The sequence below is a fragment of the Piliocolobus tephrosceles genome, chromosome 10 (assembly GCF_002776525.5).
Source record: "Piliocolobus tephrosceles isolate RC106 chromosome 10, ASM277652v3, whole genome shotgun sequence".
In the NCBI taxonomy this organism is placed as follows: Eukaryota; Metazoa; Chordata; class Mammalia; order Primates; family Cercopithecidae; genus Piliocolobus; species Piliocolobus tephrosceles.
The window spans coordinates 7829465-7853632 of NC_045443.1; the positions used below are offsets into that span (position 1 = coordinate 7829465).

Consider the following 24168-nt stretch of genomic DNA (forward strand, 5'->3'; position numbering starts at 1 on the left):
TGTGGCATTATTCACAATAGCAAAGACTTCGAACCAACCCAATTGTCCATCAGTGACAGACTGGATTAAGAAAATGTGGCACATATACACCATGGAATACTATGCAGCCATAAAAAACGATGAGTTTGCATCCTTTGTAGGGACATGGATGCAGCTGGAAACCATCATTCTCAGCAAACTATTGCAAGAAGAGAAAACGAAACACCACATGTTCTCACTCATAGGTGGGAACTGAACAATGAGCTCACTTGGACTCGGGAAGGGGAACATCACACAAGGGGGCCTATCATGGGGAGGGGGGAGGGGGAGGGATTGCATTGGGGAGTTATACCTGATATAAATGATGAATTGACGGGTGCTGACGAGTTGATGGGTGCAGCACACCAACATGGCACATGTATACATATGTAACAAACCTGCACGTTATGCACATGTACCCTAGAACTTAAAGTATAATAAAAAAAAAAAAAAAAAAAAAAAAAGAAGACACAAACAACTGGAGGATCATTCCATGCTCATGGATAGGAAGAATCAATATCGTGAAATTGGCCATACTGCCCAAGGTAATTTATAGATTCAATGCCATCCCCATTAAGCTACCAAAAACTTTCCTTCACAGAATTGGAAAAAACTACTTTAAACTTCATATGGAACCAAAAAATAGTCCGCATTGCCAAGACAATCCTAAGCCAAAAGAACAAAGCCGGAGGCAGCACACTACTGACTTCAAACTATACTAGAGGGCTACAGTAACCAAAACAGCATGGTACTGGTACTGAAACAGAGATATAGACCAATGGAACAGTGCAGAGCCCTCAGAAATACTACCACACATCTACAACCATCTGATCTTTGACAAACCTGACAAAAACAAGAAATGGAGAAAGGATTCCCTATTTAATAAATGGTGCTAGGAAAACTGGCTAGCCATAAGTAGAAAGCTGAAACTGGATCCCTTCCTTACGCCTTATACAAAAATTAATTCTAAATGGATTAGAGACTTAAATGTTAGACCTAAAACCATAAAAACTCTAAAAGAAAACCTAGGCAATACCATTCAGGACATAGGCATGGGCAAGGACTTCATGTCTAAAACACTAAAAGCAATGGCAACAAAAGGCAAAATTGACAAATGGGATCTAATTAAACTAAAGAGCTTCTGCACAGCAAAAGAAACTATCATCAGAGTGAACAGTCAACCTACAGAATGGGAGAAAATTTTTGCAATCTACTCCTCTGACAAAGGGCTAATATCCAGAACCTACAAAGAACTCAAACAAATTTACAAGAAATAAGCCCATCAAAAAGTGGGCAAAGGATATGAACAGACACTTCTCAAAAGAAGACATTTATGCAGCCAACAGACACATGAAAAAATGCTCATCATCACTAGCCATCAGAGAAATGCAAATCAAAACCACAATGAGATACCATCTCACACCAGTTAGAATGGTGATCATTAAAAAGTCAGGAAACAACAGGTGCTGGAGAGGATATGGAGAAACAGGAACACTTTTACATTCTTAGTGGGACTGTAAACAGTTCAACCATTGTGGAAGACAGTGTGGTGATTCCTCAAGGATCTAGAACTAGAAATACCATTTGACCCAGCCATCCCATTACTGGGTATATACCCAAAGGATTATAAATCATGTTGCTATAAAGACACATGCACACATATGTTTATTGTGGTACTATTCACAATAGCAAAGACTTGGAACCAACCCAAATGTCCATCAATGACAGACTGGATTAAGAAAATGTGACATGGCCGGGCGCGGTGGCTCAAGCCTGTAATCCCAGCACTTTGGGAGGCCGAGACCGGCGGATCACGAGGTCAGGAGATCGAGACCATCCTGGCTAACACGGTGAAACCCCGTCTCTACTACAAATACAAAAAACTAGCCGGGCGAGGTGGCGGGCGCCTGTAGTCCCAGCTACTCAGGAGGCTGAGGCGGGAGAATGGCGTGAACCCGGGAGGCGGAGCTTGCAGTGAACTGAGATCTGGCCACTGCACTCCAGCCTGGGCGACAGAGCGAGACTCCGTCTCAAAAAAAAAAAAAAAAAAAAAAAAAAAAAAAGAAAATGTGACATATACACCACGGAGTACCATGCAGCCATAAAAAAGGATGAGTTCATGTCCTTTGTAGGGACATGGATTCAGCTGGAAACCATCATTCTCAGCAAACTATTGCAAGAAGAGAAAACCAAACACTGCATGTTCTCACTCATAGGTGGGAATTGAACAATGAGAACACTTGGACACAGGAAGAGGAACATCACACACTGGGGCCTGTCGTGGGGTGGGGGGAGGGGTGAAGGATAGCATTAGGAGATATACCTAATGTAAATGATGAGTTAATGGGTGCAGCACACCAACATGGCACATGTATACATATGTAACAAACCTGCACATTGTGCACATGTACCTAGAACTTAAAGTATAAAAAAAAAATAAAGAAAATTCAGTTGAAAATGAGGCCTTCTAAAGGTCTTAAGTCCTTTATAGATATCTGCTATCGAATATCAACAATTTTTGTAATCTGTTGATGTTACTATCACCATGATATAGATACACCATCAGCCCATGCCAATCTACATACTCTGATTTACTTTCATCTCTCATATACCTTTCACCTGATACTGAAATGTCTTAGAAAATGTTTTGAATATGACCATATTCTGTACTACAGCAATACAGAATACCTCAGCATGTCAAAATTTCACCAATTATCCATTAAATCTTCACAAAGCAAATTCCTATCCAAATTTGAGATGAAAAACATGTTATTTTCTAAACATAGGTCAGAGTTTAAAGCAAACAACACCTCTACAACACATCCCACCCTTGAGTGGGATGGTCTTTCATTTCTTCTTTTTGAATCTTTATTCAAGGATGAAATTTCTCTAAGATATCATTAACTAGTATTCATATGATCCCAACCCCTTTTGGACAGCCCTAAATCTTTAAGTAAAAGTAATTTCCTAGATCAAGTCAAATTCTGGTTTGTTGTAACTTCTTACTCTTTTGTTTGGATCCATCTTGAACAAAATAAATCAAAAGAAAACCAGTTAAAAAGAAACAAACAAAAAAACAAATATTTTGTTTTCCATTGTGAAAACTCATTAAGCAATTGAAAAAAAGTCCCTTCTATAAATATCCTCTTGTTTTCTTTGTCCTAACATATTTGAGTCAGGGCAGAGGACAAATTCTCCTACTCAGAAAGTGACTTGGAGACTCCATCCTCAGCCTTTATTTCGTGAATCTGCTAGTAACATGTTAATCTATCCTATGGGTCGCTTTGCTTGTATCATTACTCTTTAGACATGGTTAGAATACTGGAAATTTATCCCTTTAATTGATTTTTTTCTGCTAAATCTCTGACTGTGTTTTTACATAAAAGCAATTAAGTAAATTTTTGCACCTGGATTTAGTGCCATTCTCAACAACTTTTCCCCTGGCATAGGTGACTGAATCTGTTTTCCTTTCTTTCTCTAGAAAGATGAATAGATCTACAAAGAGCTTTAACATAATTAGAGATATAATTAACTAGAATTACTTCCTTTTGTTTAGTGATAAATAAAATATACAATTATGATTTAAAGAAGCATTAATGTATTTTCAACATTTAATGCTTTTCAGACTCTGAAGAAGTATGGAGATCATCATAATCTCAGAATTATTTCTCAATCCTAAATTGAAATACAGCATAGCTCAAATGAACTGTTTCTTAAGGTCAGATGTCCTCTCTAGTACATACACAGACATCACAAACAAAATGTCTAAGATTCAAAGTAATTTTATGACCAAAATTCCCTAGACCTTTTTCTGTCAACAATTTATCTTAAATTGTTTCCAATTCTCCTGCTTAATTGAATTCTTCTGGTTCTTTTCAGCTATATAGCGCTGTGCTATATAAAAGTTAAAGAATTTAAACAGATTATCAAATTCGTAGCTTGTATTTGGCAGGCACAGAGACAGCATGCCCATTATTAAAAGAGACAGCATGTCATCATTGACAGAGACAGTATCAGTATGTCATCATTGAAAGTATCAAGTAAATCAAGAAACAAAAGTATAAACTATATTACTAACAAAACATGTAAAAAGCTAAAAACCAAGGCCCCCAACATAAGTAGAAGAACTTCCAAAACCTACAGAAATATAACAAAGGAGTTTGCAAAAGGAAATAAAAAGTGCACATGGCAAATAGCAAACAAAAATACAGCTCTGTAAAGTACGGAGCCCATCTTAAGTTGCAAATTTATATTATTTATGATTTCTATTATACACATCTCAATAGAATCCTGAATAATTTAGAACGTGTTACCATAAGTAAGGGATTCTAGTAATGCAACCTAAAATATGGGTGTGGTTGAATGGAGTTGATGGGCAGAATGGATTAATGACTCAGGTATGAGAGGCTAAAAAGCTAATGAGTCTTACACATGGTAAAATATTTGGGCAAACCTCACTGTGAAAAGAAAACCGTGTGCTCACTGATGCTTAAAAAATGCAGAATTTATTGGGCAAAGTACAAGTAACAAAACTACAAAAAAATCAGAATATTTGCATGACGTGGATTCTTCTTGCCACTTTTAGCATTTACAAGAAAGATGAATTCAGACTACAGTAGTCAGAATGCAAGCAGAAATGGGAGGAGAAATATCAATTTTATAAGGTGGTATGGTCTGCCTGCAGGTGTTGTACATAGTTAATCAAGAGTCCCATAATTTGGAATTGAAAAATTGAAGATAAAACTCTAAGTATCCTGTCCCTCAAATTGAGATGGTGGTAAAACTATAGCCTTATCAGAAAATAAAACTGATGCTCCAGATACAAAGGCAATGAGTCCACTGGCAAAGACGGAATTTAGGTCTTGTCCTTCCTCCCAAACCCACAGTTTCAAATGGCCTTAAGGCAGTGGTCAATAATTAAAGAGAAGGGCTGGTCATAGCATAGATCAAAGTATATTTATATGCTCTTGGACTGTAGTTTCAGATGGCATTGGGTTATAAAGCAAGTAGACTAGAAGCTTAGTAACCTTGTAAAGAACTTTTTTGTTGAATTTGAGAGTAGCTGACATCAGCCCTTGATTAGCCAATCTTTAAAGTAATCCAAAGGTCCCTAAACCAATATTAGCAGAAAGTGGATTGTGAAAGGTGTGCTGTCCTTAAATAGAGATACTCTCCAAACCAAACTTGGATGTAACTGTGAAGAATAATGTGCCAGGAATAACTACCCTGAGAGCAACACTAGGGCCCATGAGGGAGAGTGGACAGAAGACACCTTCTCAGAGGCCAGCACGTCATCTACTAGATTGGCTTTCCAAGGAACTCTCTGAGCTGCAGGGTGGCTCATCCTTCCTGTCCAGTAGCGTTTGATAATCACTTCAGCAAATCTATTCTGGATGTTTCTTGGTGACAACAGAGACACCAAAACAGCCTTAAACTACTTACCTATTTGACTAATTTTAAATGAGAAAAAGTAAACACTGTCTTTCTTTAGCCACTATTATTTGTTTCTCTTTTACATACAGCAGAACTTAATGCTAATCAATGTAAAATACAATTAATAAGGAAAATATACAAACCATTATAAATTTAGAAGAAAAACCTATAACCTAAAATATTTATATTAGTAAAACAGAAGAAGTAAAACTTAAGACTCAACTCAAGAAGTTAGGGGCCAAAAAGAAATCAAACTTTAGGAAATCTGAAGAGAATTATTAGAAAGAAAAGTAAATTTTAACGAATTCGAAAGCAAATAAAGGTAACATTAATTTTTTAAAATCCAAATAATGATTTTCTAAAAAATTTAGCTAAGAAAATGGCTAATCTTGTCAGGTAAAAGAAATTAAAAGAATAAATGAATACACACGGTAATAAATGATAAGAAATGTTATAGATATGGAAGTAATTTCAGACAGCTCTTTAAATACTGATGTGAAATTTGATCAAGAAATTTTACTAAGTGAATACTTAAGGTACAAAACAATTTATACAACATGTCACCCTTTGGATAATGAAAGCAAATGATAGCTATATATAGATTTGTTTGTATTTTCTTGTATTTACCTGAAATATCTCAAATAATATATAAATATTCCAACCACATAAGTTGTCTGTGAGGAAAAGAATTGGATAGTAATGGGGGAAGAGTTTACACTTTTTTCTTTTGAAGTTTAAACCATGTGATTATATTGCCAGGTCAAGAATATTTTTTAAAAAGTAATATAGCAATTCAAATTTACATCTTAAATGATTGCCTTTTTTTCAATCGGAGGATAATTTCCACTGAACTAGAGGTAAGCACCATTTGTAACATCAGGGAAATGTCCCTCGCTGCATGCCTAGGTTGGGAGGTATCTAGAGTCATACTGTTGGTTAGAGGACGTGCAACACGTACAAGTTTCCATTCTGTGAGGTCTCTACATGTTTAATGGTTTTCTTGTACACTGTGTTTTCTAAAGTCTTTCCGTTGCAGAGTAAAAGTTACATTTACTTTAGAATTATTTTAAAAGCATCACTTTTCAACAAAGTTAGCATTTATATAAATATAATTAGCATAAAATACTAAAGATTATCCACAAACCCAACCAGTTTATAACTCATTTTTGAGCTTTTTAAAGAGGCTGCAGTGAAATATCCACAGGTTTTCAAAAAAAAGACAATTCTTCTACAGTACAGTAGAGGGAGCTGAAGGTTATGTCAGTTTATCCAACATGGTTATTTTTAAATCTTTTGGTGACATCCTGTGAAAGAAATATTGAATTCTCTTTTTTAAATTTTAATCCTCCTTAATCTCATATACCTCTATTGATTTAAAAATTACTCAAAAACCAAAGTGAGCAAAACCTAAACACTTCTATCTAAAGTGCAATGTGAATTGTAAACGTATCTGTCTCTCCCAGTGGAATTTGTATAGATATTTTCTGGTTTCTTGAGAATGATCTAGTCATAAGGACCAATGTTTCTTTTCAATGTCAAAGGCAGTACTGGAAATTTACACCCTTCTTCTTAACAAGTTGATTGAAAGTCATACCTGAGCAGGTAATTTTGGCTTCTTCATAGTGATCACAGGTAAGTCCACCCCATTGCCAGTTCTTGCAGTCCCAAAGAGAAGTTTCATTTCCGTTACAGCTACTTAGAAACAGCCACATGTTTGTTGCCTGGATTTTGGAGTACACTTGATAGGATGTTTTGAGTGCAGATCCACATCCCAGCTGCCTGCAAACCACATCAGCTTCTTTCAGTCCCCAGCCTCTGTCACACACCTTCCCTAACAGTCTCTGAATCTCCACCTCAACTGTCCCAGCACAGCGGCTGCCTCCACCTCTAAGTCTTAGCTCCAGATCTGATCCATCTGCAAAAGAAACATAAACTTAAACCATCGATACATATGGAGGTTAGCTTCCAGAGGATTTTTTTTGTCTTTTTTCTTCTCTGATACTGATACACTGGAAATTATAGCTTACTTATTTCCTGACTTTTTAAGAAACAATAAGATAGACCACAAATTTTTGTTAGAAATGGGACTGTAGTTTCAAGGGTTGATAAAAATTGTCAATGGCAGAAAGATATGAGCAATTCTGCTTTAAAAGAGATTTCTCAAAAAGTGGGTGAAGGATATGAACAGATACTTCTGAAAAGAAGGCATTTATGTGGACAACAAACATATGAAAAATAGCTCATCATCACTGGTCATTAGAGAAATGCAAATCAAAACCACAAGGAGATACCATCTCATCACAGTTAGAATCGCGATCATTAAAAAGTCTGGAAACAGATGTTGGCAAGGATGTGGAGAAATAGGAATGCTTTTACACTGTTTGGTGGGAGTGTAAATTTGTTCAACCATTATGGAAGACAGTGTGGTGATTCCTTAAGGATCTAGAAATAGAAATACCATTTGACCCAGCGATCCCATTACTGGGTATACACCCAAAGGATTATAAATCTTTCTACTATAAAGACACATGCACATGTATGTTTATTGCAGCACTACTCACAATAGCAAAGACGTGGAACCAACCCAAATGCCCATCAATAATAGACTGGATAAAGAACATGTGGTACACATACACCATGGAATACTATGCAGCCATAAAAAAGAATGAGGTTATGTCCCTTGAAGGGACACGGATGAAGCTACAAACCATCATCCTCAGCAAACTAACACAAGAACAGAAAACCAAACACCTCATGTTCTCACTCATAACTGGGAATTGAACAATGAAAACACATGGACACAGGAAAAGGAACATCACACACTGGGGCCTGTCAGGGGGTGGGGGGAAAGGGGAGGGAGAGCATTAGGACAAGTACCTAATGCATGGGGGGTTAAAACCTAGATGACAGGTTGATACGTGAAGCAGACCACCATGGCACATGTATACCCATGTAACAAACCTGCACATTAAACACATATATCCCAGAACTTAAAGTTAAAAAAATAAGTAAATTTAAAATTTTACAAAGAGATTCCTATGAAATTTTGTCTCTCTGAGCTCCAGGTAGATTCTGAGTTTGAAGTGTGCTCCATAACAGTAGTCTGAGTAATTATTACAGAGAATGACGTCAGACAACTCTCCAAACTAGTTGAATAAAGAACATGTCAAAGATTACAAGTATAAAGGAATTCCCAGCAAGGAATCTACTAGGCATTTCTACTTCTTACATCTATTCCTACTCCTAAGGAGCACAGGACTTTCTCTTTCTGCTTTTCTTTTTGTTTAGTGTTTTGTTTTTGGTTTTAACGTACCAGAACATGTTACGCCAGCATCTTCGTTGTGATTGCAATAATGCTTTCCCCATTCATGGTGTTTACATTGCCAGACCGCAGGTTCATGTCCCTGGCAAGAAACACTGTCAAGCCAGATGTGTCCAAATCCCTCACTGGCGTTAACTCGACCAATGGCGGTGATAGCAGTTGGACATCCCAGTTGCTTGCATGCCACAGCAGCATCATGACTGTCCCAGCCGTCATCACATATTGTCCCCCATTCTCCTTGGAATCTCACTTCTAATCTTCCTGAACATTCAGTGACTCCATCTACCAGTCTCAGGCTCAGATCTGCTCCCTCTGTAACAGAGATACACAACAGGTCTGCGATAAGGAAGTAAGAACATGAGACTATAAATAGCTGTTCCTAAGATGAGTTAAGGAAAACGGGAGAGATATAAGTGGAGACAGAGAAAACTGTGATGTACTGTACTAGCACTGGAAATCATTCAAGATGGAAGGAGGAGTGGATCAGGCAAGAAGATGGACATCTCAGTATAGACAGCATATACTACAGAAAGTGTTTCTAACAGGAGATCCAGGGACTGAATTTCATCTGGAGACCTGCTATATGACCACCACCGAGTTCTTGTTAGAACTGTTTACTTTTTCTGGTTAATATATATTCGCATTTGTTTAACTGGCACCCGCATCCTTCAGTTTGCCTCCATACTTAGCAATCCCTTTTGCCTCTGACTGCATTCTCCATTGATACTACCTAGCCTGTGTTGTATACCTGAACCTGTTGTGTCCACTTCCTTAGTTTAAAAGCAGAGCAAAGAAAAAGGAGGCTTCATTACTACAATTTTTACCTTCCCCAAATCAATATTCTTCAAAGAATAGACGTTGATTCTGAAGAATATTCTGTAATAAATTAAACTGGTTTTTTCCTCTGGCAGTTTCCATTTTCATTCTCACAATATTGTTTATTGTGATTCTTCAGCATATGCTAACTGGGGGCCTAGAGAAATTTTGATGGGTAAAAGAGAATGGAAGGTATAGTCTGTGATTTTTCTACTCCAAATTCTTCACATTCTTCAGCTAACAAAACCTATCTTTCTTGTAGGAGTTCCATTCATTGTGGTTCAGGCTATAGCTGATCACATTGTTCAACAAGAAAAAGCCTGTTCAAGACATGCAGAAAGAGATAGAACCCAGATGACATTGTTCAAGAACCTGAATCCAACCATGCATGAGGCTAACTATACCCTCTGAATTTCCCAGTTTTGTGAGCCAGTATTCTCTTCTTTTTAAATGAGTTTGAATGGAAGTTCATTTATTTGCACAGAGAGAGAGAGGGCTCTGAGAGAGAAAGAGAGAAAGAGAAAGAGACCTGGTGAAGATAGGGATTTTTTACTCTTATTTTCCTAAGTGTTCTCTGGGGTTCAAGACATACTCAATCTCCTTTTATACTAAGAATTCAACAGAAAAACGAAGAGTGGTTCTCTGCACACACAAACCATTGTACCTGCCTCCAGTCTGAGTATCAACGTGAAAGTCTCTAGACAGATACGATGCATATCTAGTATAAATAAAATTTTAATGGGAAACCAATATTGATTTTTAAAAAGTGATTTGCTTCTGTGAATTTGAAAAATGATTTGGGAAGGAGTGGGTTAATGAGGCTAATGAGGAGGCTTTTGTGGATTAGATGATAACTGGAGTTGTTTCGTCTTAAAACTTCATAGTGCAAAATTTCCTAGTAAAGCCCTTCCTTCCTTCCTTTTTCCCCTCTTTTTCTTTTCGGTCTCTCCCTTTCTTTATGGGCTTTTCCTAAACACTGTCTTCTTTTCTTATGACCTGGATCTCAGTTTCACTATACACCCTTCTTCCCTAACCTATTTCTCCTAATTTCAGTTAAGGTAAAAAGTCCACAGGTATCAGAATGAAACCTGAAGTTAGGTTAAAATGTGGTGACAAAAGAAGCAGACTTCATTATGTTCTTAAGAGTTCAGGCTTTTAAGATTTATTACCCCTTTCTTTTGTCCTCTCCTGGAGAATAGAATGAGCCAAGATCAGTCCTTACTTGAGCAAATTACTCCAGCATCCTCAGCATGATCACAGTTATGCTTTCCCCATCCTTGATGTTTGCAGTGCCAGAGAGCTGACTCATTTCCGTTGCATATAAGATCATCAAACCAGATTGGTCCAGAGCCTTCTCCAAAATTAGCTGAACCAGAGAAACTGACAGCACTTCCACATTCAAGTTGTTTACAAACCACAGATGCATGATCGATGTTGAAGTTGTCATCACACACTGTTCCCCACCGTCCTTGGAATTTGATCTCTATTCTTCCAGAACACATATTCCCTCCATTCGTCAGCCTCATTTCCAAATTGGATCCATCTGGAGCAGAGAAATGACCAGAGTTCAGAAGTTACATTCATTTAGAAGTGATTTTAGAAAATAAGTTTCCTCTGGACACTTGGGATTTGATGTTGTCCTTAAAATAGTGCCTGATTTTGGATGTTGCCCAGCTCCACACAGTGGAGAATTTTAGTATGTTAAAATCTAGGAAGCAATTAGGATTTTTATCTGTATCTACTTACAAAGGAAAATATTTACAGATTAAAGTTTTTAAACTTTCTGTTTTGTTTTGTTTCCTTCCATTACTAGGATAGATGTAAATACTCTTTTTATATAGAAATAGATAAATTCAACTCAACTTACTTAAATTTGACTCCAGTTAAAGCTTTAGGTGTATAAATTTCAAAAAGCAAATTGATTAACTCCACTGGTAGTTATAAAACAACAGAAAATAAGAGCTAAAAGTACTACACTGATGTTTTAGCTAAACAGCCCGTTCTATAGACAGCAATAATTATGATGAGAGCCTGCTAAAATTTATGGTAATTTTAAACTTTGCAGTAGATGTTACTTTTGTTATTCTCCATTTCACACCTCCCATAGTGATTAAAAATAAGAGGAAAGAAGGAGGAGACAGAAGAGGAAGAGGAGAAAGAAGAAAGAGAACGGAGTCACCAAGAGAACCATGAGGATCTTCAGCACCTGTTATGTACCAAACAGTATGCCAGTAGTTTTACATGTATTATATCATTGAGTCCTCAGAGACTGAAGTTTAAAGAGATTTGACAACTTGCACAAAATCATAGGATATTAGCTATGGAAAATTTATTTCAGCATTTTTCTAGATGCTACTGTGTGTTTCTCTTATCACATCACAATGCCTGGACAGAGGTAAGTCCTTTCTATAGTCGGTCCTCTGGGAGAGAGAGAGGCTGGGAGGTGAGAGGGTTGCATAAAAAATTAATGAAACAGGCCAATCATCGTGGCTCACGCCTGTAATTCCAGCATTTTGGGAGGCCAAGGCAGGCAGATCACCTGAGGTCAGGAGTTCGAGACCAGCCGGGCCAACATGGTGAAACCTCGTCTCTGCTAAAAAATACAAAAATTAGCCAGGTGTGGTGGCAGGTGCCTATAATCCCAGCTACTCAGGAGGCTAAGGCAGGAGAATCGCTTGAACCTGGGAGGTGGAGGTTGCAGTGAGCCGAGATCATATCATCGCACTCCAGGCTGGAGAAATGGGGAGCCCAGGAATCTGAATTGGGTCAGAAATGTGCCCTTGGGATTTGCCAGCAGAAAGTCTTGACACATGGCTTTCTCAGTTATTGTGGGGCCAATTGCAATAAAACATATGAAGATGTTTTGTAAATTAAAACCACAACGTAAATGAAATGAATAGCACTGCACACTGGATCAAGCAATTATAGTTTCAAAGAATCCTTCCTACAACAAGAAATGATGTATTAAAGCTAGAAATAGTTTATTTTTGTTCACTAAGTTGATTATCAGTTAATGGACAAAAGGGTAATAATTTGTGGGTCAATACATCAAAACAAGTCATTGGGAAAGAGAACGAGGAAATAACTTAGATGTCATGATATTTTTATGATATAGGAATAGTAGGTTACATTAAGCTTACTGAATATAAAATTTAAGCCACCACTTTTTGGCTTTTTGGCTAAGATCACGTATAAAATTGAAGCCAGTCACTTCCTCATTAATCACAGTGTTCAGAATTATTTTTATTTTTAAAAAAAATGACCTTGTGTTTTGTGGTTTTCTAGCAATGGATTGAGTACTTTTATACAAGAACTAGATTGCTTACAGGAAAGTGGCTTATTCTAGGTTTTAATCCATCTGCATATTTCTTCCCCACCAAGGATTTTGTGTTGAGGCTTTGACTAATGCAAGTCTTACCTGAGCAGGTCACTCCAGCATCTTGTTGGTGAGTACAGTTACTATGCTTTCCCCATCCATCATGTTTGCAGTCCCAAAGAGCTGACTCATTCCCACGACAAGAAATGTGATCCATCCAAATGCGTCCAGAACCTGCACTGGAATTAGCCCATCCAGTGGCTTTGATAGCAGTTGGACATCCCAGCTGGTTACAAATCACAGAGACCGCTTCCATGCTCCAGCCATTATTACACACCGTTCCCCACTCCTCCTGGACTTTCACTTCCACTCTCCCACTACACTTGTTTTCACCATCCACTAGCCTCAGCTCCTTGTCTGTTCCTCCTGCAACAATGGATTAAGACAGTCATTGGGCAAGGTCGCAAAAAGCAGGTAAAAAATTATTTTTTACATAAATTATTGATCCTTCAAACTCAGATTTGAGAACCATCCTAGTTCTATACGTGGTAAAATAGAAGAATGTTACTTCACAGTCATTCAAATATAAGTATCAGTATCACTGGTTTCAAATTAAGCAGTGCTATATAACCAGTAAAGGCAAGTAACACAATAGTGTTTAATAGCTTTATTTTATGGTTGGAGAGTCTTAATAGTGGCAATTTATATAATTTCCATGAAGCGTTTTCGAGTTAAATACGATTCTACAAAATGTTATGGGGATGAACTTTTTACATTTCTCCAAAATCGTAAGGTCGATAGAAAGAAGGCTAATAGAGAATTTATGAAGATGAAAAGACTAGTTGTAAGAAATTTAACCCTTATTTCATACAAATATGTAAAATAGCATAGATCTTAAAAACACTAGACTGAAACTTATCTACTTAAATAAAAATTAAGATGGATATATTTTCCTGCTATTTTCTACCAAAAAATAAATCTCTTTGTACTCTCTTCCCACCCCCAGATGATAGATGATCTCAGTTGCCTCCTTGGCATTATTTTAGCTTTATTTAGGAATCCAGTGGTCCCAACAACCAGGCATCTCTCAATACATTTTTAGATAAATTTTGGCATTTGAATTTACTAATGTGTTTCCCAAATTCATTTTTGTTCTAATGATTCTGAAGTTTCTCCTCCTTTGTATTCTTTCCTATTTTTTAGCTCAACATTACTTCTAATCTTTAAGTAAAATTCATTTTTCTGCTGTGAGTTTATTTTATTTGGTGAGGAACCATGCTAATATTTTGATGTCGCATGGTTAGATTTTTATTGTGTGCTTTTAATAATATCTGATCCTCTGAATACATGGAGCATGTCACCTAGTGTTTAGATGCTACTCAGCCTTCGGAAAAATTGTTTGCCTTTTAACTGTTCTTGTCAGAGTGGGCGAAGCCTGCAAGTAAATTTGACAGAGTACTCACCAAGAGAACTGGTGATAAAACAGGCACTGAGAAGTAAGATCACAGCAATAGTGAAGGGACTCAAGTTGACAAAATGTCTTCTGACGTCTGTGAAGAAGAAGAGGGCAAAAGTAGCATCTTCCCAAAAAGAGACTTTGGAGAAGATAGACGGTTTCAGAGGTTAATTAACAAAGCAGGTCAAACCAATACAGAAAACCCTTCCTTTTAAATTCCAAGGCAGGCAGGAAACATTCATACCCAGGTTCATATAGTTTCAGTGAAATAGCTTTGAAAATGTTCATGGTTATAGGCAACCTAGAGGTGAGGGACTAGAAGAAGGTTGGTGGTGGAAATGAGAATTACAAGGGCAACCCTTAAAAACTGGAAAATGAGAACAACATCAATGAAACTTATAGTAGACAATTCTCCCAGCAGGCACAGGGAAGGTATCCTGAGATTTCTCTATTCCCTAACCACCTCGATATTCAATTACGGATGCCCCCATCTTCAAGACTACCTGAGCCGCACTTATAGAGGATAAGTTCCATGAGTAAATGAATTATATCTATCATGTTCACCATAATTTCACCAGTACCTGGCTTGATGCTTGCCAAATAGTAGCTAGCTGAACAATACCTTGATGGAATAAAGTGACGATATTCATATCTGAAAAGCTCAAATATTAAATCTTGTCATCTTTACCTGTATCATTATCACATAATACACTCTTTAATGCTGTTATTACTCTCATATCTTCTTATTACTCTAACCCAACACTAATTTAAAACTAAAAATGCTAAATGATTTTAACATGTCCAAATAACTCTCGAAATAGATAACTCACTTATCAGAGTAGATAATCTTCTTTATGTAATTAACTCTCTATCCATATTCATTTCTGCATATTCCATCTTTTCTAACAACTATTTTTTCATACTCAATACATTTCAGTTAACTTTAGTTCCTGACTTAATTTCACCTCAGCAGTTTTACAAAATTAATGCCAACTCTGATTCCTATATCACATCTTCAATTTTGAATCTACGGCAGATCAAAGATGCTGCCATATAAGCCTATGTCCTTTTTCCACTCCTTACTCTTCTCATGCCAATCACTTTTAAATCACATCCATTGACTGTCATAATAATATACCCCATTAAAGGGGAAATGTAGAATAAATGAGAAGCTTTTACCAGCAGATCCAGAGTCTTCAAGTGGCACCATTCTGAGTTTGTTCATTCCAAAGTTTTATAACTTCAATGATTCTTAAATCTTCTTGTATTGTTCCGTAGAAATGTTCTTCTAAAGAAAAGGACTAAGAATTCTAAAAATCACTTCACTCTCATGAAAATGAAAAGGCTACATATGGAGGCGGAGTCAACTCAAAAAGAGAAGTCATTGAAAGAGCTGAGGTTCCATTTCGTACTCATGTTTTCTTCAATATGGGACATGAAACAACCAAAGGAAATTGGGAAACACTTCCCACAGATTTCGAAAAATTAGAGGAAATACTAACTCATATGCTGCTGTTGCTGAATTAAATATTTTACATTTTTGAACTTCATTTTGGACAAATATATGAGACACAAAAAGGTACTGTCATGTAGAAAAATTATGTAAAAAAACTAAAGCAAAACAGGTAAAACAATTAAATAATTAATGTTTTATTATATCCACTTTTAATTTTATTTCCATAATCAAATGTGTCTAATGAGTAATTTTGTGTAAGTTGTTGAGACACAGCATTTGTCATTTCTTTTCTAATGGGATGAAGTACACCAAGAGAATTAGCCATGACTATTACTGATATTACAAATGGTGAAACAAAAATTAGCAAAACATGGTTTTAGCTCTATATAACTCAGATTCAAGTAAGAGAAACACATATGATAACAACAATGAACATAAAGTTAAAGTGTGGGGGTAAAAATGATGGATGAAGTAGTCCTATCTATTGAGAGAAAGGAATGAATAGTCAGAAAACTCTTTTCTCTGAGGAAAGGCTTAAATTGTGTCCTAAAAGATGAGAAAAACATTGCCAAAGGGACAAATGATAAAGGAGTTTAAGGCATAAGAAACAGCACATACAAATGAATATTTATATATAAAAACATATCAGCTCGAAATAACTACTAATGGTTTATCATGGCATACATATTGTCAGGTGTTAATGATGGGCCTGAAATGGGGAATCAAAGTAGCATCTCCAGCCTTCCAAAGAGACATTCACTAGAACTCAGTCAACAAAGGCACCCTGCTTTCTTCCATTTCTTGGGCATGCCAAATCTCTCCCTGCCTCATAGTATGTCATACATATTGTTCCTTCTGTGTTTACTGCCTCCCTATCAGTACCTTTCTCTAAGATAACTCTTTATTTCTCAGTTAAACCTCCCTTCACTAGGAGAAATAACTCCAACCCTGAATGACCCCAGAAAATAAACACTCAAGACACCCTGTACTTATGAGGACTGTCGATTATGTTTTTATATTTATTGTTTATCTTACTTGCTAGTCTTAAGATACCAGGATAGGAACTGCCTTGTTTTCAAAAAGACATCTACCAGTCCCTGCCAGATGGCATGCTCAATATTACCTTTTTGTTGTTGTTGTTGATAATGTTGTTATTATTGCTGAGGTAAACAAGGACTACACGAAGAGGAGTTTTATATACCAAGTTAAAGAATTATAATTTTACACTGCAGGCAAGTAATGACATTAAATAGTTTGAAACATGAATATTAAAGTGCTTTGTCTTTTACATATCTCCTCTTGCTAGTAACTTTGAGGATGATTGGTGGCCAGGGTAAAAATGGAAATAAGAGCAAGACTAAATGCAGTGAAAGTGAATATTATAGCAAAAACCTAGTAGAATAAGAGCCTAATTGAAAAGATATAGTCGAAAAATGGAAGAAATAGATTAGTGCAAAATTCAAAAGCTAGATGAACAGACATTTTTGCTTTTATTCAAAATGAAGAAACAGGAAGTGTGTTTACCATCCCACCTGAAACAACTAAAAGCCAAACCAAACATGTGTAGCAGTGATTTTCAAGACACTGAAAATGAGGCAACAAGAATAGTTGTTGCCTGGATCTCAAGGATTGTGATCCATAAGCGATGAGAAGCTAAGCTGAGTTTACTGCCTTGAGATAGTTTCCAGGCTACCGTGGAGCAGGAAACCCAGAGAATGATCAGAGGAGTACCAGAGTTGGGGAGAAGCAGCTGAGAATCTGGGAGACTAAGGTGGCTAGAATTCACAGGAAATAGCCTCATAGAGGAGAAAGTTGCAGGGAGAAAGAGCGAGAGAGAAAGAGAGAGAGAGAGAGAGAGCGGGAGTAGGGAGGAGGCAAGGAGAGAGAGCTGAATATCTGTAGAGTCCCCTTTGAGTATTCAGCTGAGTATTGTTAAGTGCATGCATGTGAGCAAATTACCTGAGTCTGGGGAAAGAATAATGAAAGGATTAGAGTTACACACGGGGCCAGGAAAAGCGACCATTCACATGGAAAACTCACAATTCATGGGGTATTGGGTAGAGTTCACAGATGAGTCTTACCACAGTGGTGGGAAATAATTAGCCCTAGCTACTTGCTGACTGGATCCCACCTAACAAATTTTAAAGACAAGACCCAAAGAATCAAATTGTTTCCAAGAACATAACAGTGTTCTAGACTAAACCTTGAAATATCTAAAGCAATAAAAATAATTTAAAACTCAGCAAAGTTTAGTTTACAATGTCTGGAATTAAACAAAATATTACTTAGTGCTATGGTCTAAATGTTTGTGTCTCCTCAAAATTCATATGTTGAGATCCTAACCTCCAAGGTATTAGTAGGTAGGGCCTTTGGGAGACAACTAGGTCATGAGGGCTCCGCCTTCATGAATGGGGTTATTGCCTTCATGAAAGAGATCCCTGAGAGACAACTGATCCCTTTTGCCATGTGAAGTACAGCTTAAAAATGGTAATCTATAACCCTGGAAGTGGACTCTCACCAGACACTGAATCTGACAGGATCTTGATCTTGGACTTCCCAGCCTCCAAAACAAAGAAATAAATTGCTGTTTACAAACCTCTGAGTCCATGTTGTGTAGTTTCTTTTTTGGGGAGTCGGGGGGAGTGCTGATTATAATCTCAAAACATGCAATTAGAAATGCCATAATCCTAAATGTTAAAATCCCAAAGTTCAACATCCCTAAAGATCAACATCTCTGAAATCTAAAAATTCCTAACATCAAAAACTGCAGAAATTACAATTCAGAATGTTGAAATTCTGAAAGTTGAATTCTGGGGAAGACATCGGTACATTTTTGGTTGCATACGGGATAGTTGCATTCTGTTAATTACAACATATTAGGCAGAACTATTCCCTTGGTATTGCCTTTATTTGGAAATTAAGTATAGTTTAAGGAGATGCAATTAAGTATGGGTGCCAAGTTGACAAGGGGTACATTTATAGACATAATTTTAGGTGTCAACTTGACTGGATTAAGGACTATCTAGACACTTGATAAAGCATTATTTTTTCATGGGTCTGTAAAAGTGCTTCCAGACACATCCAAAATAATGGATAAGATTAGTGTGTGAGTCTGAGTGGACTAGGTGGGGAAGATCTTCCCTCAGTGCTGGCCTGCATCAGGGAACCAGAGAGAACAAATGCAGAAGGAAAATTGATCTCTCTCTCAGAGCTGGGACAGACTTTTCTTGTGCTACTTTGGACAGCAGAACTGCAGGCTCACTGGCCTTTCAACTACAGCAATTATATCTGGAGTGGCTCCAGAATGTTAAGACTTTTAGCCTCAGACTGAGAGTTACACCATGGGCTTCCCTGGTGCTGAGGCCTTTGGACTTGGGCTGAGTCATGCTACAGTCATCCCATGGTCTTCAGCTTACAGACGGCCTATCATGGGACTTCTCAGCCACCAAAATTATGCAAGCCAATTCCCCTAATAAATTCACTCTCAATGTCTATATATATCCTACTGGATCCGCCTCTCTGAAAGACCCTGACTAATACAGATTTGGTATTGGGGAAACTAAATTGATTCCTTCTTACTGTATTTTATGACACAGTGAAAGAGATCTGTGAAATTTTACTCTTGTAAAATGTGATTAACTGTGCAAGGCTAGTTAATGGCAAAAGACAAAGTTTAAAAGCTAATTGTTATTGATGCTGTAAAAGCAGAAAATAGGTTAATTTCAATAGCAGTGTTGGACTGTATATTCTTACAAATCTTATACTGCGTGATTCTATTTATATAGAATTCTGGAAAGTGAAAATCAATCGACTGTGACTAGAAGCAGTGGTTGCTTAGAGATGGATGGGAAGGAGTTCAAGGGAAGAATCACAATAAGGGATAATCATGATGAAGTTTTTTGGAGTAATTGATATGTTCATTGTCTTGATTGTGTTGGTAATTTCACAGGTATACACATATATCCAAACTAAACAAATTGAACACTTTAAATATGGGCAAGTTAGTGTATATTAATTATGCTCCAATAAAGTTGTTTTTAAAAATTTTGTGAGCTATCACTGGTGGAGGACAAAAGAGAGAAGTCCACCAGCAGATCAATCTTTAAGGTTTACAACAATAATGGTACAGGTCAAACCCTCCAAAAAGGGCCAGGCTTGGGGGTAGCTGAAGATACCAAAATGTTGAGTGGACCTGGAAGTTAGCAGATGATTTGCTCAGAAATTTGTGACATTTTTGTGTGGGCATATTCATGGGGAATGAGAAAAAGAAGAGGAATAAATAAAGGGGGTGGTATCAGATTTTGAAACTTGTTCTGAATTTTGGAATAGATTTGAGGCTTGTTAGTAATCTCATTGTGTCCCTTTTCAGAATAAAGTCACTAATTTTGTCAGCCAGATAGGTTTTTAACAGTGAAATAAGTTTCTGTATTGCTGCATTGAAAATCTCTACGTATAAATTGCAGGTGTATGGTATTATTATGTAAATTCTAGAACAAGCCTATGCCTTTTTCTTACTCAGTTTTCTACCACCCAACAAGACAGAATCTGTGCTCTCTTCTTAATTTGTCCAATATTTAGCCTCTTTAGAATGCTGAGCAAACTCAAGTTCAACTTTTTCTTTTTCTTAGGTTCAATCACTGAATAACATTATTATTTTCTTTTTTTCTTATATACTGTCAACTCTAGAGACTTTACCCCTCCCCCCCCGGCCCAAAAAAAAGCTGTTAGAACTGATAAATGAACTTGGTAAATTTGCAGGATATGAAAAACATTTTTTTTTTTTTTTTTTTTGAGACGGAGTCTCGCTCTGTCGCCCAGGCTGGAGTGCAGTGGCCAGATCTCAGCTCACTGCAAGCTCCGCCTCCCGGGTTTCTCCTGCCTCAGCCTCCCGAGTAGCTGAGACTACAGGCGCCCGCCACCTCGCCCGGCTAGTTTTTTGTATTTTTTTTTTTTTTTAGTAGAGACGGGGTTTCACCATGTTAGCCAGGATGGTCTCGATCTCCTGACCTCGTGATCCGCCCGCCTCAGCCTCCCAAAGTGCTGGGATTACAGGCTTGAGCCACCGCACCCGGCTGAAAAACATGTTTTAAGGCTGCATTTCTTTATGTATTTTATTATTATTATTATTTGAGACAGAGTCTCGCTCTGTCACCCAGGCTAGAGTGCGGTGGCATGATCTTGGCTCACTGCAACCTCTGCTTCCCGGGTTCAAGTGATTCTCCTGCCTCAGGCTCTGAGTAGCTGGGATTACAGGGGTGTGCCATCACACCCAGCTAAGTTTTGTATTTTTAGTAGAGAGGAGGTTTCACCATGTTGGCCAGGCTGGTCTCAAACTCCTGACCTCAAGTGATCTGCTTGCCTCGGCCTTCCAAAGTGCTGGGATTATAGGCCTGAGTCACTGTGCCTGGACTAATCATTGAATAAAATTAATTGTCCAGCCATCTGTTGCAGTTCAGGTAGAATGGCCATCTAGACTTAATTATCCTTTCTGCTAGAGTGTTAGAACTACGGTTTCAATTTCTTCAGCTATCCTTTTCAGCCATTTTTGAAAGTTCTTCATTGCTCATATCAGATTTTTTTCCCCATCAAAACCCCATAGCACAGTGTCTTCTGACTCCTCTTTTTTTTTTTTTTTTTTTTGAGACGTAGTCTCACTCTGTCGCCCAGGCTGGAGTGCAGTGGCGGGATCTCGGCTTACTGCAAGCTCCGCCTCCCAGGTTCAGGTCATTCTCCTGCCTCAGCCTCCCGAGTAGCTGGGACTACAGGTGCCCGCCACCACGCCCGGCTCATTTTTTGTATTTTTGGTAGCGACAGGGTTTCACCATGTTAGTCAGGATGGTCTCGATCTCCTAACCTTGTGATCCGCCCGCCTCAGCCTCCCAAAGTGCTGGGATTACAGGCGTGAGCCACTGCGCCCAGCCCTGACTCTTCTTACTCTTTAATTAACTCAATTTTGTTCTTTATCTCAGATTATTTCCCCCTTACTATTCCTGTATGTTAAATACAAATTTAAGCTATGCATTTGGAAACTCAGTCTAAATGAGTCTTGCTTTCCAAAAAATATTTATGGAAATAGAGCATAGGGTAATAAGGAAGACCCTGAAGGTTGGCAAGCAGAGTAGTGATATAATCAAATTTCTGTTTTCGACAATGACTCTGACTCCGGTATAAAAGAGAGCTTACAAAAGGGCAAAAGTAGATGTAAGAATGCCTTATAGGGCCGGGCACGGTGGCTCAAGCCTGTAATCCCAGCACTTTGGGAGGCCGAGACAGGTGGATCACGAGGTCAGGAGATCGAGACCATCCTGGTCTACACGGTGAAACCCCGTCTCTACTAAAAATACAAAAAACTAGCCGGGCGAGGTGGCGGGTACCTGTAGTCCCAGCTACTCGGGAGGCTGAGGCAGGAGAATGGCGTGAACCCGGGAGGCGGAGCTTGTAGTGAGCCGAGATCGCGCCACTGCACTCCAGCCTGGGCGACAGAGCGAGACTCCATCTCAAAAAAAAAAAAAAAAAAAAAAGAATGCCTTATAGAAGGGTCACATAGTGTGGTAGAAATGATGGGATGTAGAGGTGGGCTCACCAGTGTTTAATTACTACTGGAGTAAATGACTGCCAAATAAAGTATATACATGTACCAAATAAAGTATATACCAAATAAAGTATATACATGTACCAATAACAATATTCCACTTCCCAAGTATTATCATTGATTCAATTATGTCTGCTTGAAATCCAAAAGTAGAAGAAACAGAAAATAAATGGATATGTTTGTCAACCTAAATAACAAACAGAGGCTTTCTAGAAGAAAAGGATATTTATTCAGGAATAGGGCGTTGCAATGAGAATACACGTGCCATCGTAAACTATGTGCATGTTCAGAGAAGAAAGACAAAGGATTTTAAAGAAAAAATGAAGAGGATTACCTGATATTTTGATATAATTATTCTTGGCTACAAAGATCAGTAACAGGGGTGATACCAATTCAAGGTTAGACAAGAAATTGCTGGACAGATGTCCTTGCAGAAGCATTTTTTTGTGTGTATGGATGTGATGGTCTTGTATTTTTTGCAGTTTTTTGTGATAATTTTTGTTATCAGGCATTTGTGTATGAGAACCCTCTTGTCACAGCCTTCCCCAGCTCTATTTGTCAGGGTTTGTTCTGTTTTGGTTTGGTTTTTGTTTTCAAAAAAAAAGAAAAAGAAACAAACAAAACACTAGTGACTCCATGTTGATTCTGAGAACTTTCTCATTTTCCCCTTTTGATCAAGATCTTTCTCCAAAATCATAACTGATCAATTATCTCGTAGTTAGGTTTTGACATCCCTCAGTGCTGGGATGAACCTGTTCTAGGTTGCTGGTCTAATCTCACATTGGAAGGAGTAAATGGAGGCTAACAGTCAGTGTCAAAACCCTTTTAGTAACATTTGAGCAAGAAGGTAGTTTTGAAGGAAGTGACTCTCAGGCTGTCTACCTGGATGGTGCCCATTATAAAGTTTAATTTTGTCTATTCCATAGCTTTTTGTTAACATCTCAAAGTGTTAGGCCAGTATTATTTTGCCAGGAATTGTACTTCTGAAAAAAAATTAACAAGTAACAGATAAGAAGTTTTAAAAGGGAAAATACAAAGTAAAATTCATACTAATATGACAATCCGAGTTTGCATGATGGTTTTGAGCCGTGAGCCCAGGCTAAAAACAACGAATTGAATAAATCAAGTAACCATTATCTTCTCAAATAAAACAGTGGGCATTAAGAGGGATAGGAGTCTCATTATGACATAGAGTCTTATTGTGAAACCTTCAGAAAAGCTCTCTACAGCATGGAAACATCAACTTCTCATCCTGGTTTATAGATGGAATTATGGAATTGGGTGGTTTGGTAACTTTCTTGTGACCAAAGGATCAAGCATGAGACTTATTCCTTAAAATTCATCTAGTTTCAGCTTATAGGAGTTCAGGAACAGAGCAGTTCTTGTTTTTACTAATATCATGGAAGAAAGCTGGATTGGAACTGGTGGCTCACACCTGTGATCCTAGCACTTTGGGAGGCAGAAGCGGGTGGATCACTTGAGGTCAGGAGTTCAAGACCAGGCTGACCAACATGGTGAAACCCTGTCTCTACTAAAAACACAAAATTAGCTGGGTGGTGGCACATGCCTGTAATCCAAGCTACTTGGGAGGCTGAGGCAGGAGAATGACTTGAACCTGGGAGGCAGAGGTTGCAGTGAGCTGATATGGCGCCCTTGCACTCCAGCCGGGACAACAAGAGCAAAACTCTGTCACAAAAAAAGAAAGAAAGAAAGAAAGAAAGAAGAAAGAGAGAGAGAGAGAGAGAGAGAGAGAGAGAGA

General features: G+C 37.8%; 1 protein-coding gene across 3 annotated transcripts in view; it reads right to left on the reverse strand.

The window, feature by feature from the left end:
• Positions 1 to 20467, reverse strand: part of CD163 (CD163 molecule) — a 51048-nt gene extending 30581 nt beyond the window's left edge. For 2 of the 3 annotated variants that reach the window (XR_002735679.3, XM_023232453.3), the window contains exons 1-6: positions 15541 to 20467; positions 14369 to 14455; positions 13008 to 13331; positions 10812 to 11132; positions 8765 to 9085; positions 7046 to 7366 (exon numbers count right to left, since the gene is read on the reverse strand). Coding sequence is in view for 2 of the 3 variants with exons in the window: in XM_023232453.3 (XP_023088221.1) it covers positions 7046 to 7366; positions 8765 to 9085; positions 10812 to 11132; positions 13008 to 13331; positions 14369 to 14455; positions 15541 to 15586 (1420 nt within the window). In the remaining variant the exon portion in view is untranslated. The remainder of the gene's footprint in view (positions 1 to 7045; positions 7367 to 8764; positions 9086 to 10811; positions 11133 to 13007; positions 13332 to 14368; positions 14456 to 15540) is intronic. The other variant, XM_023232452.3, reaches the window with a different exon arrangement.
• Positions 20468 to 24168: the final 3701 nt, after the last annotated feature.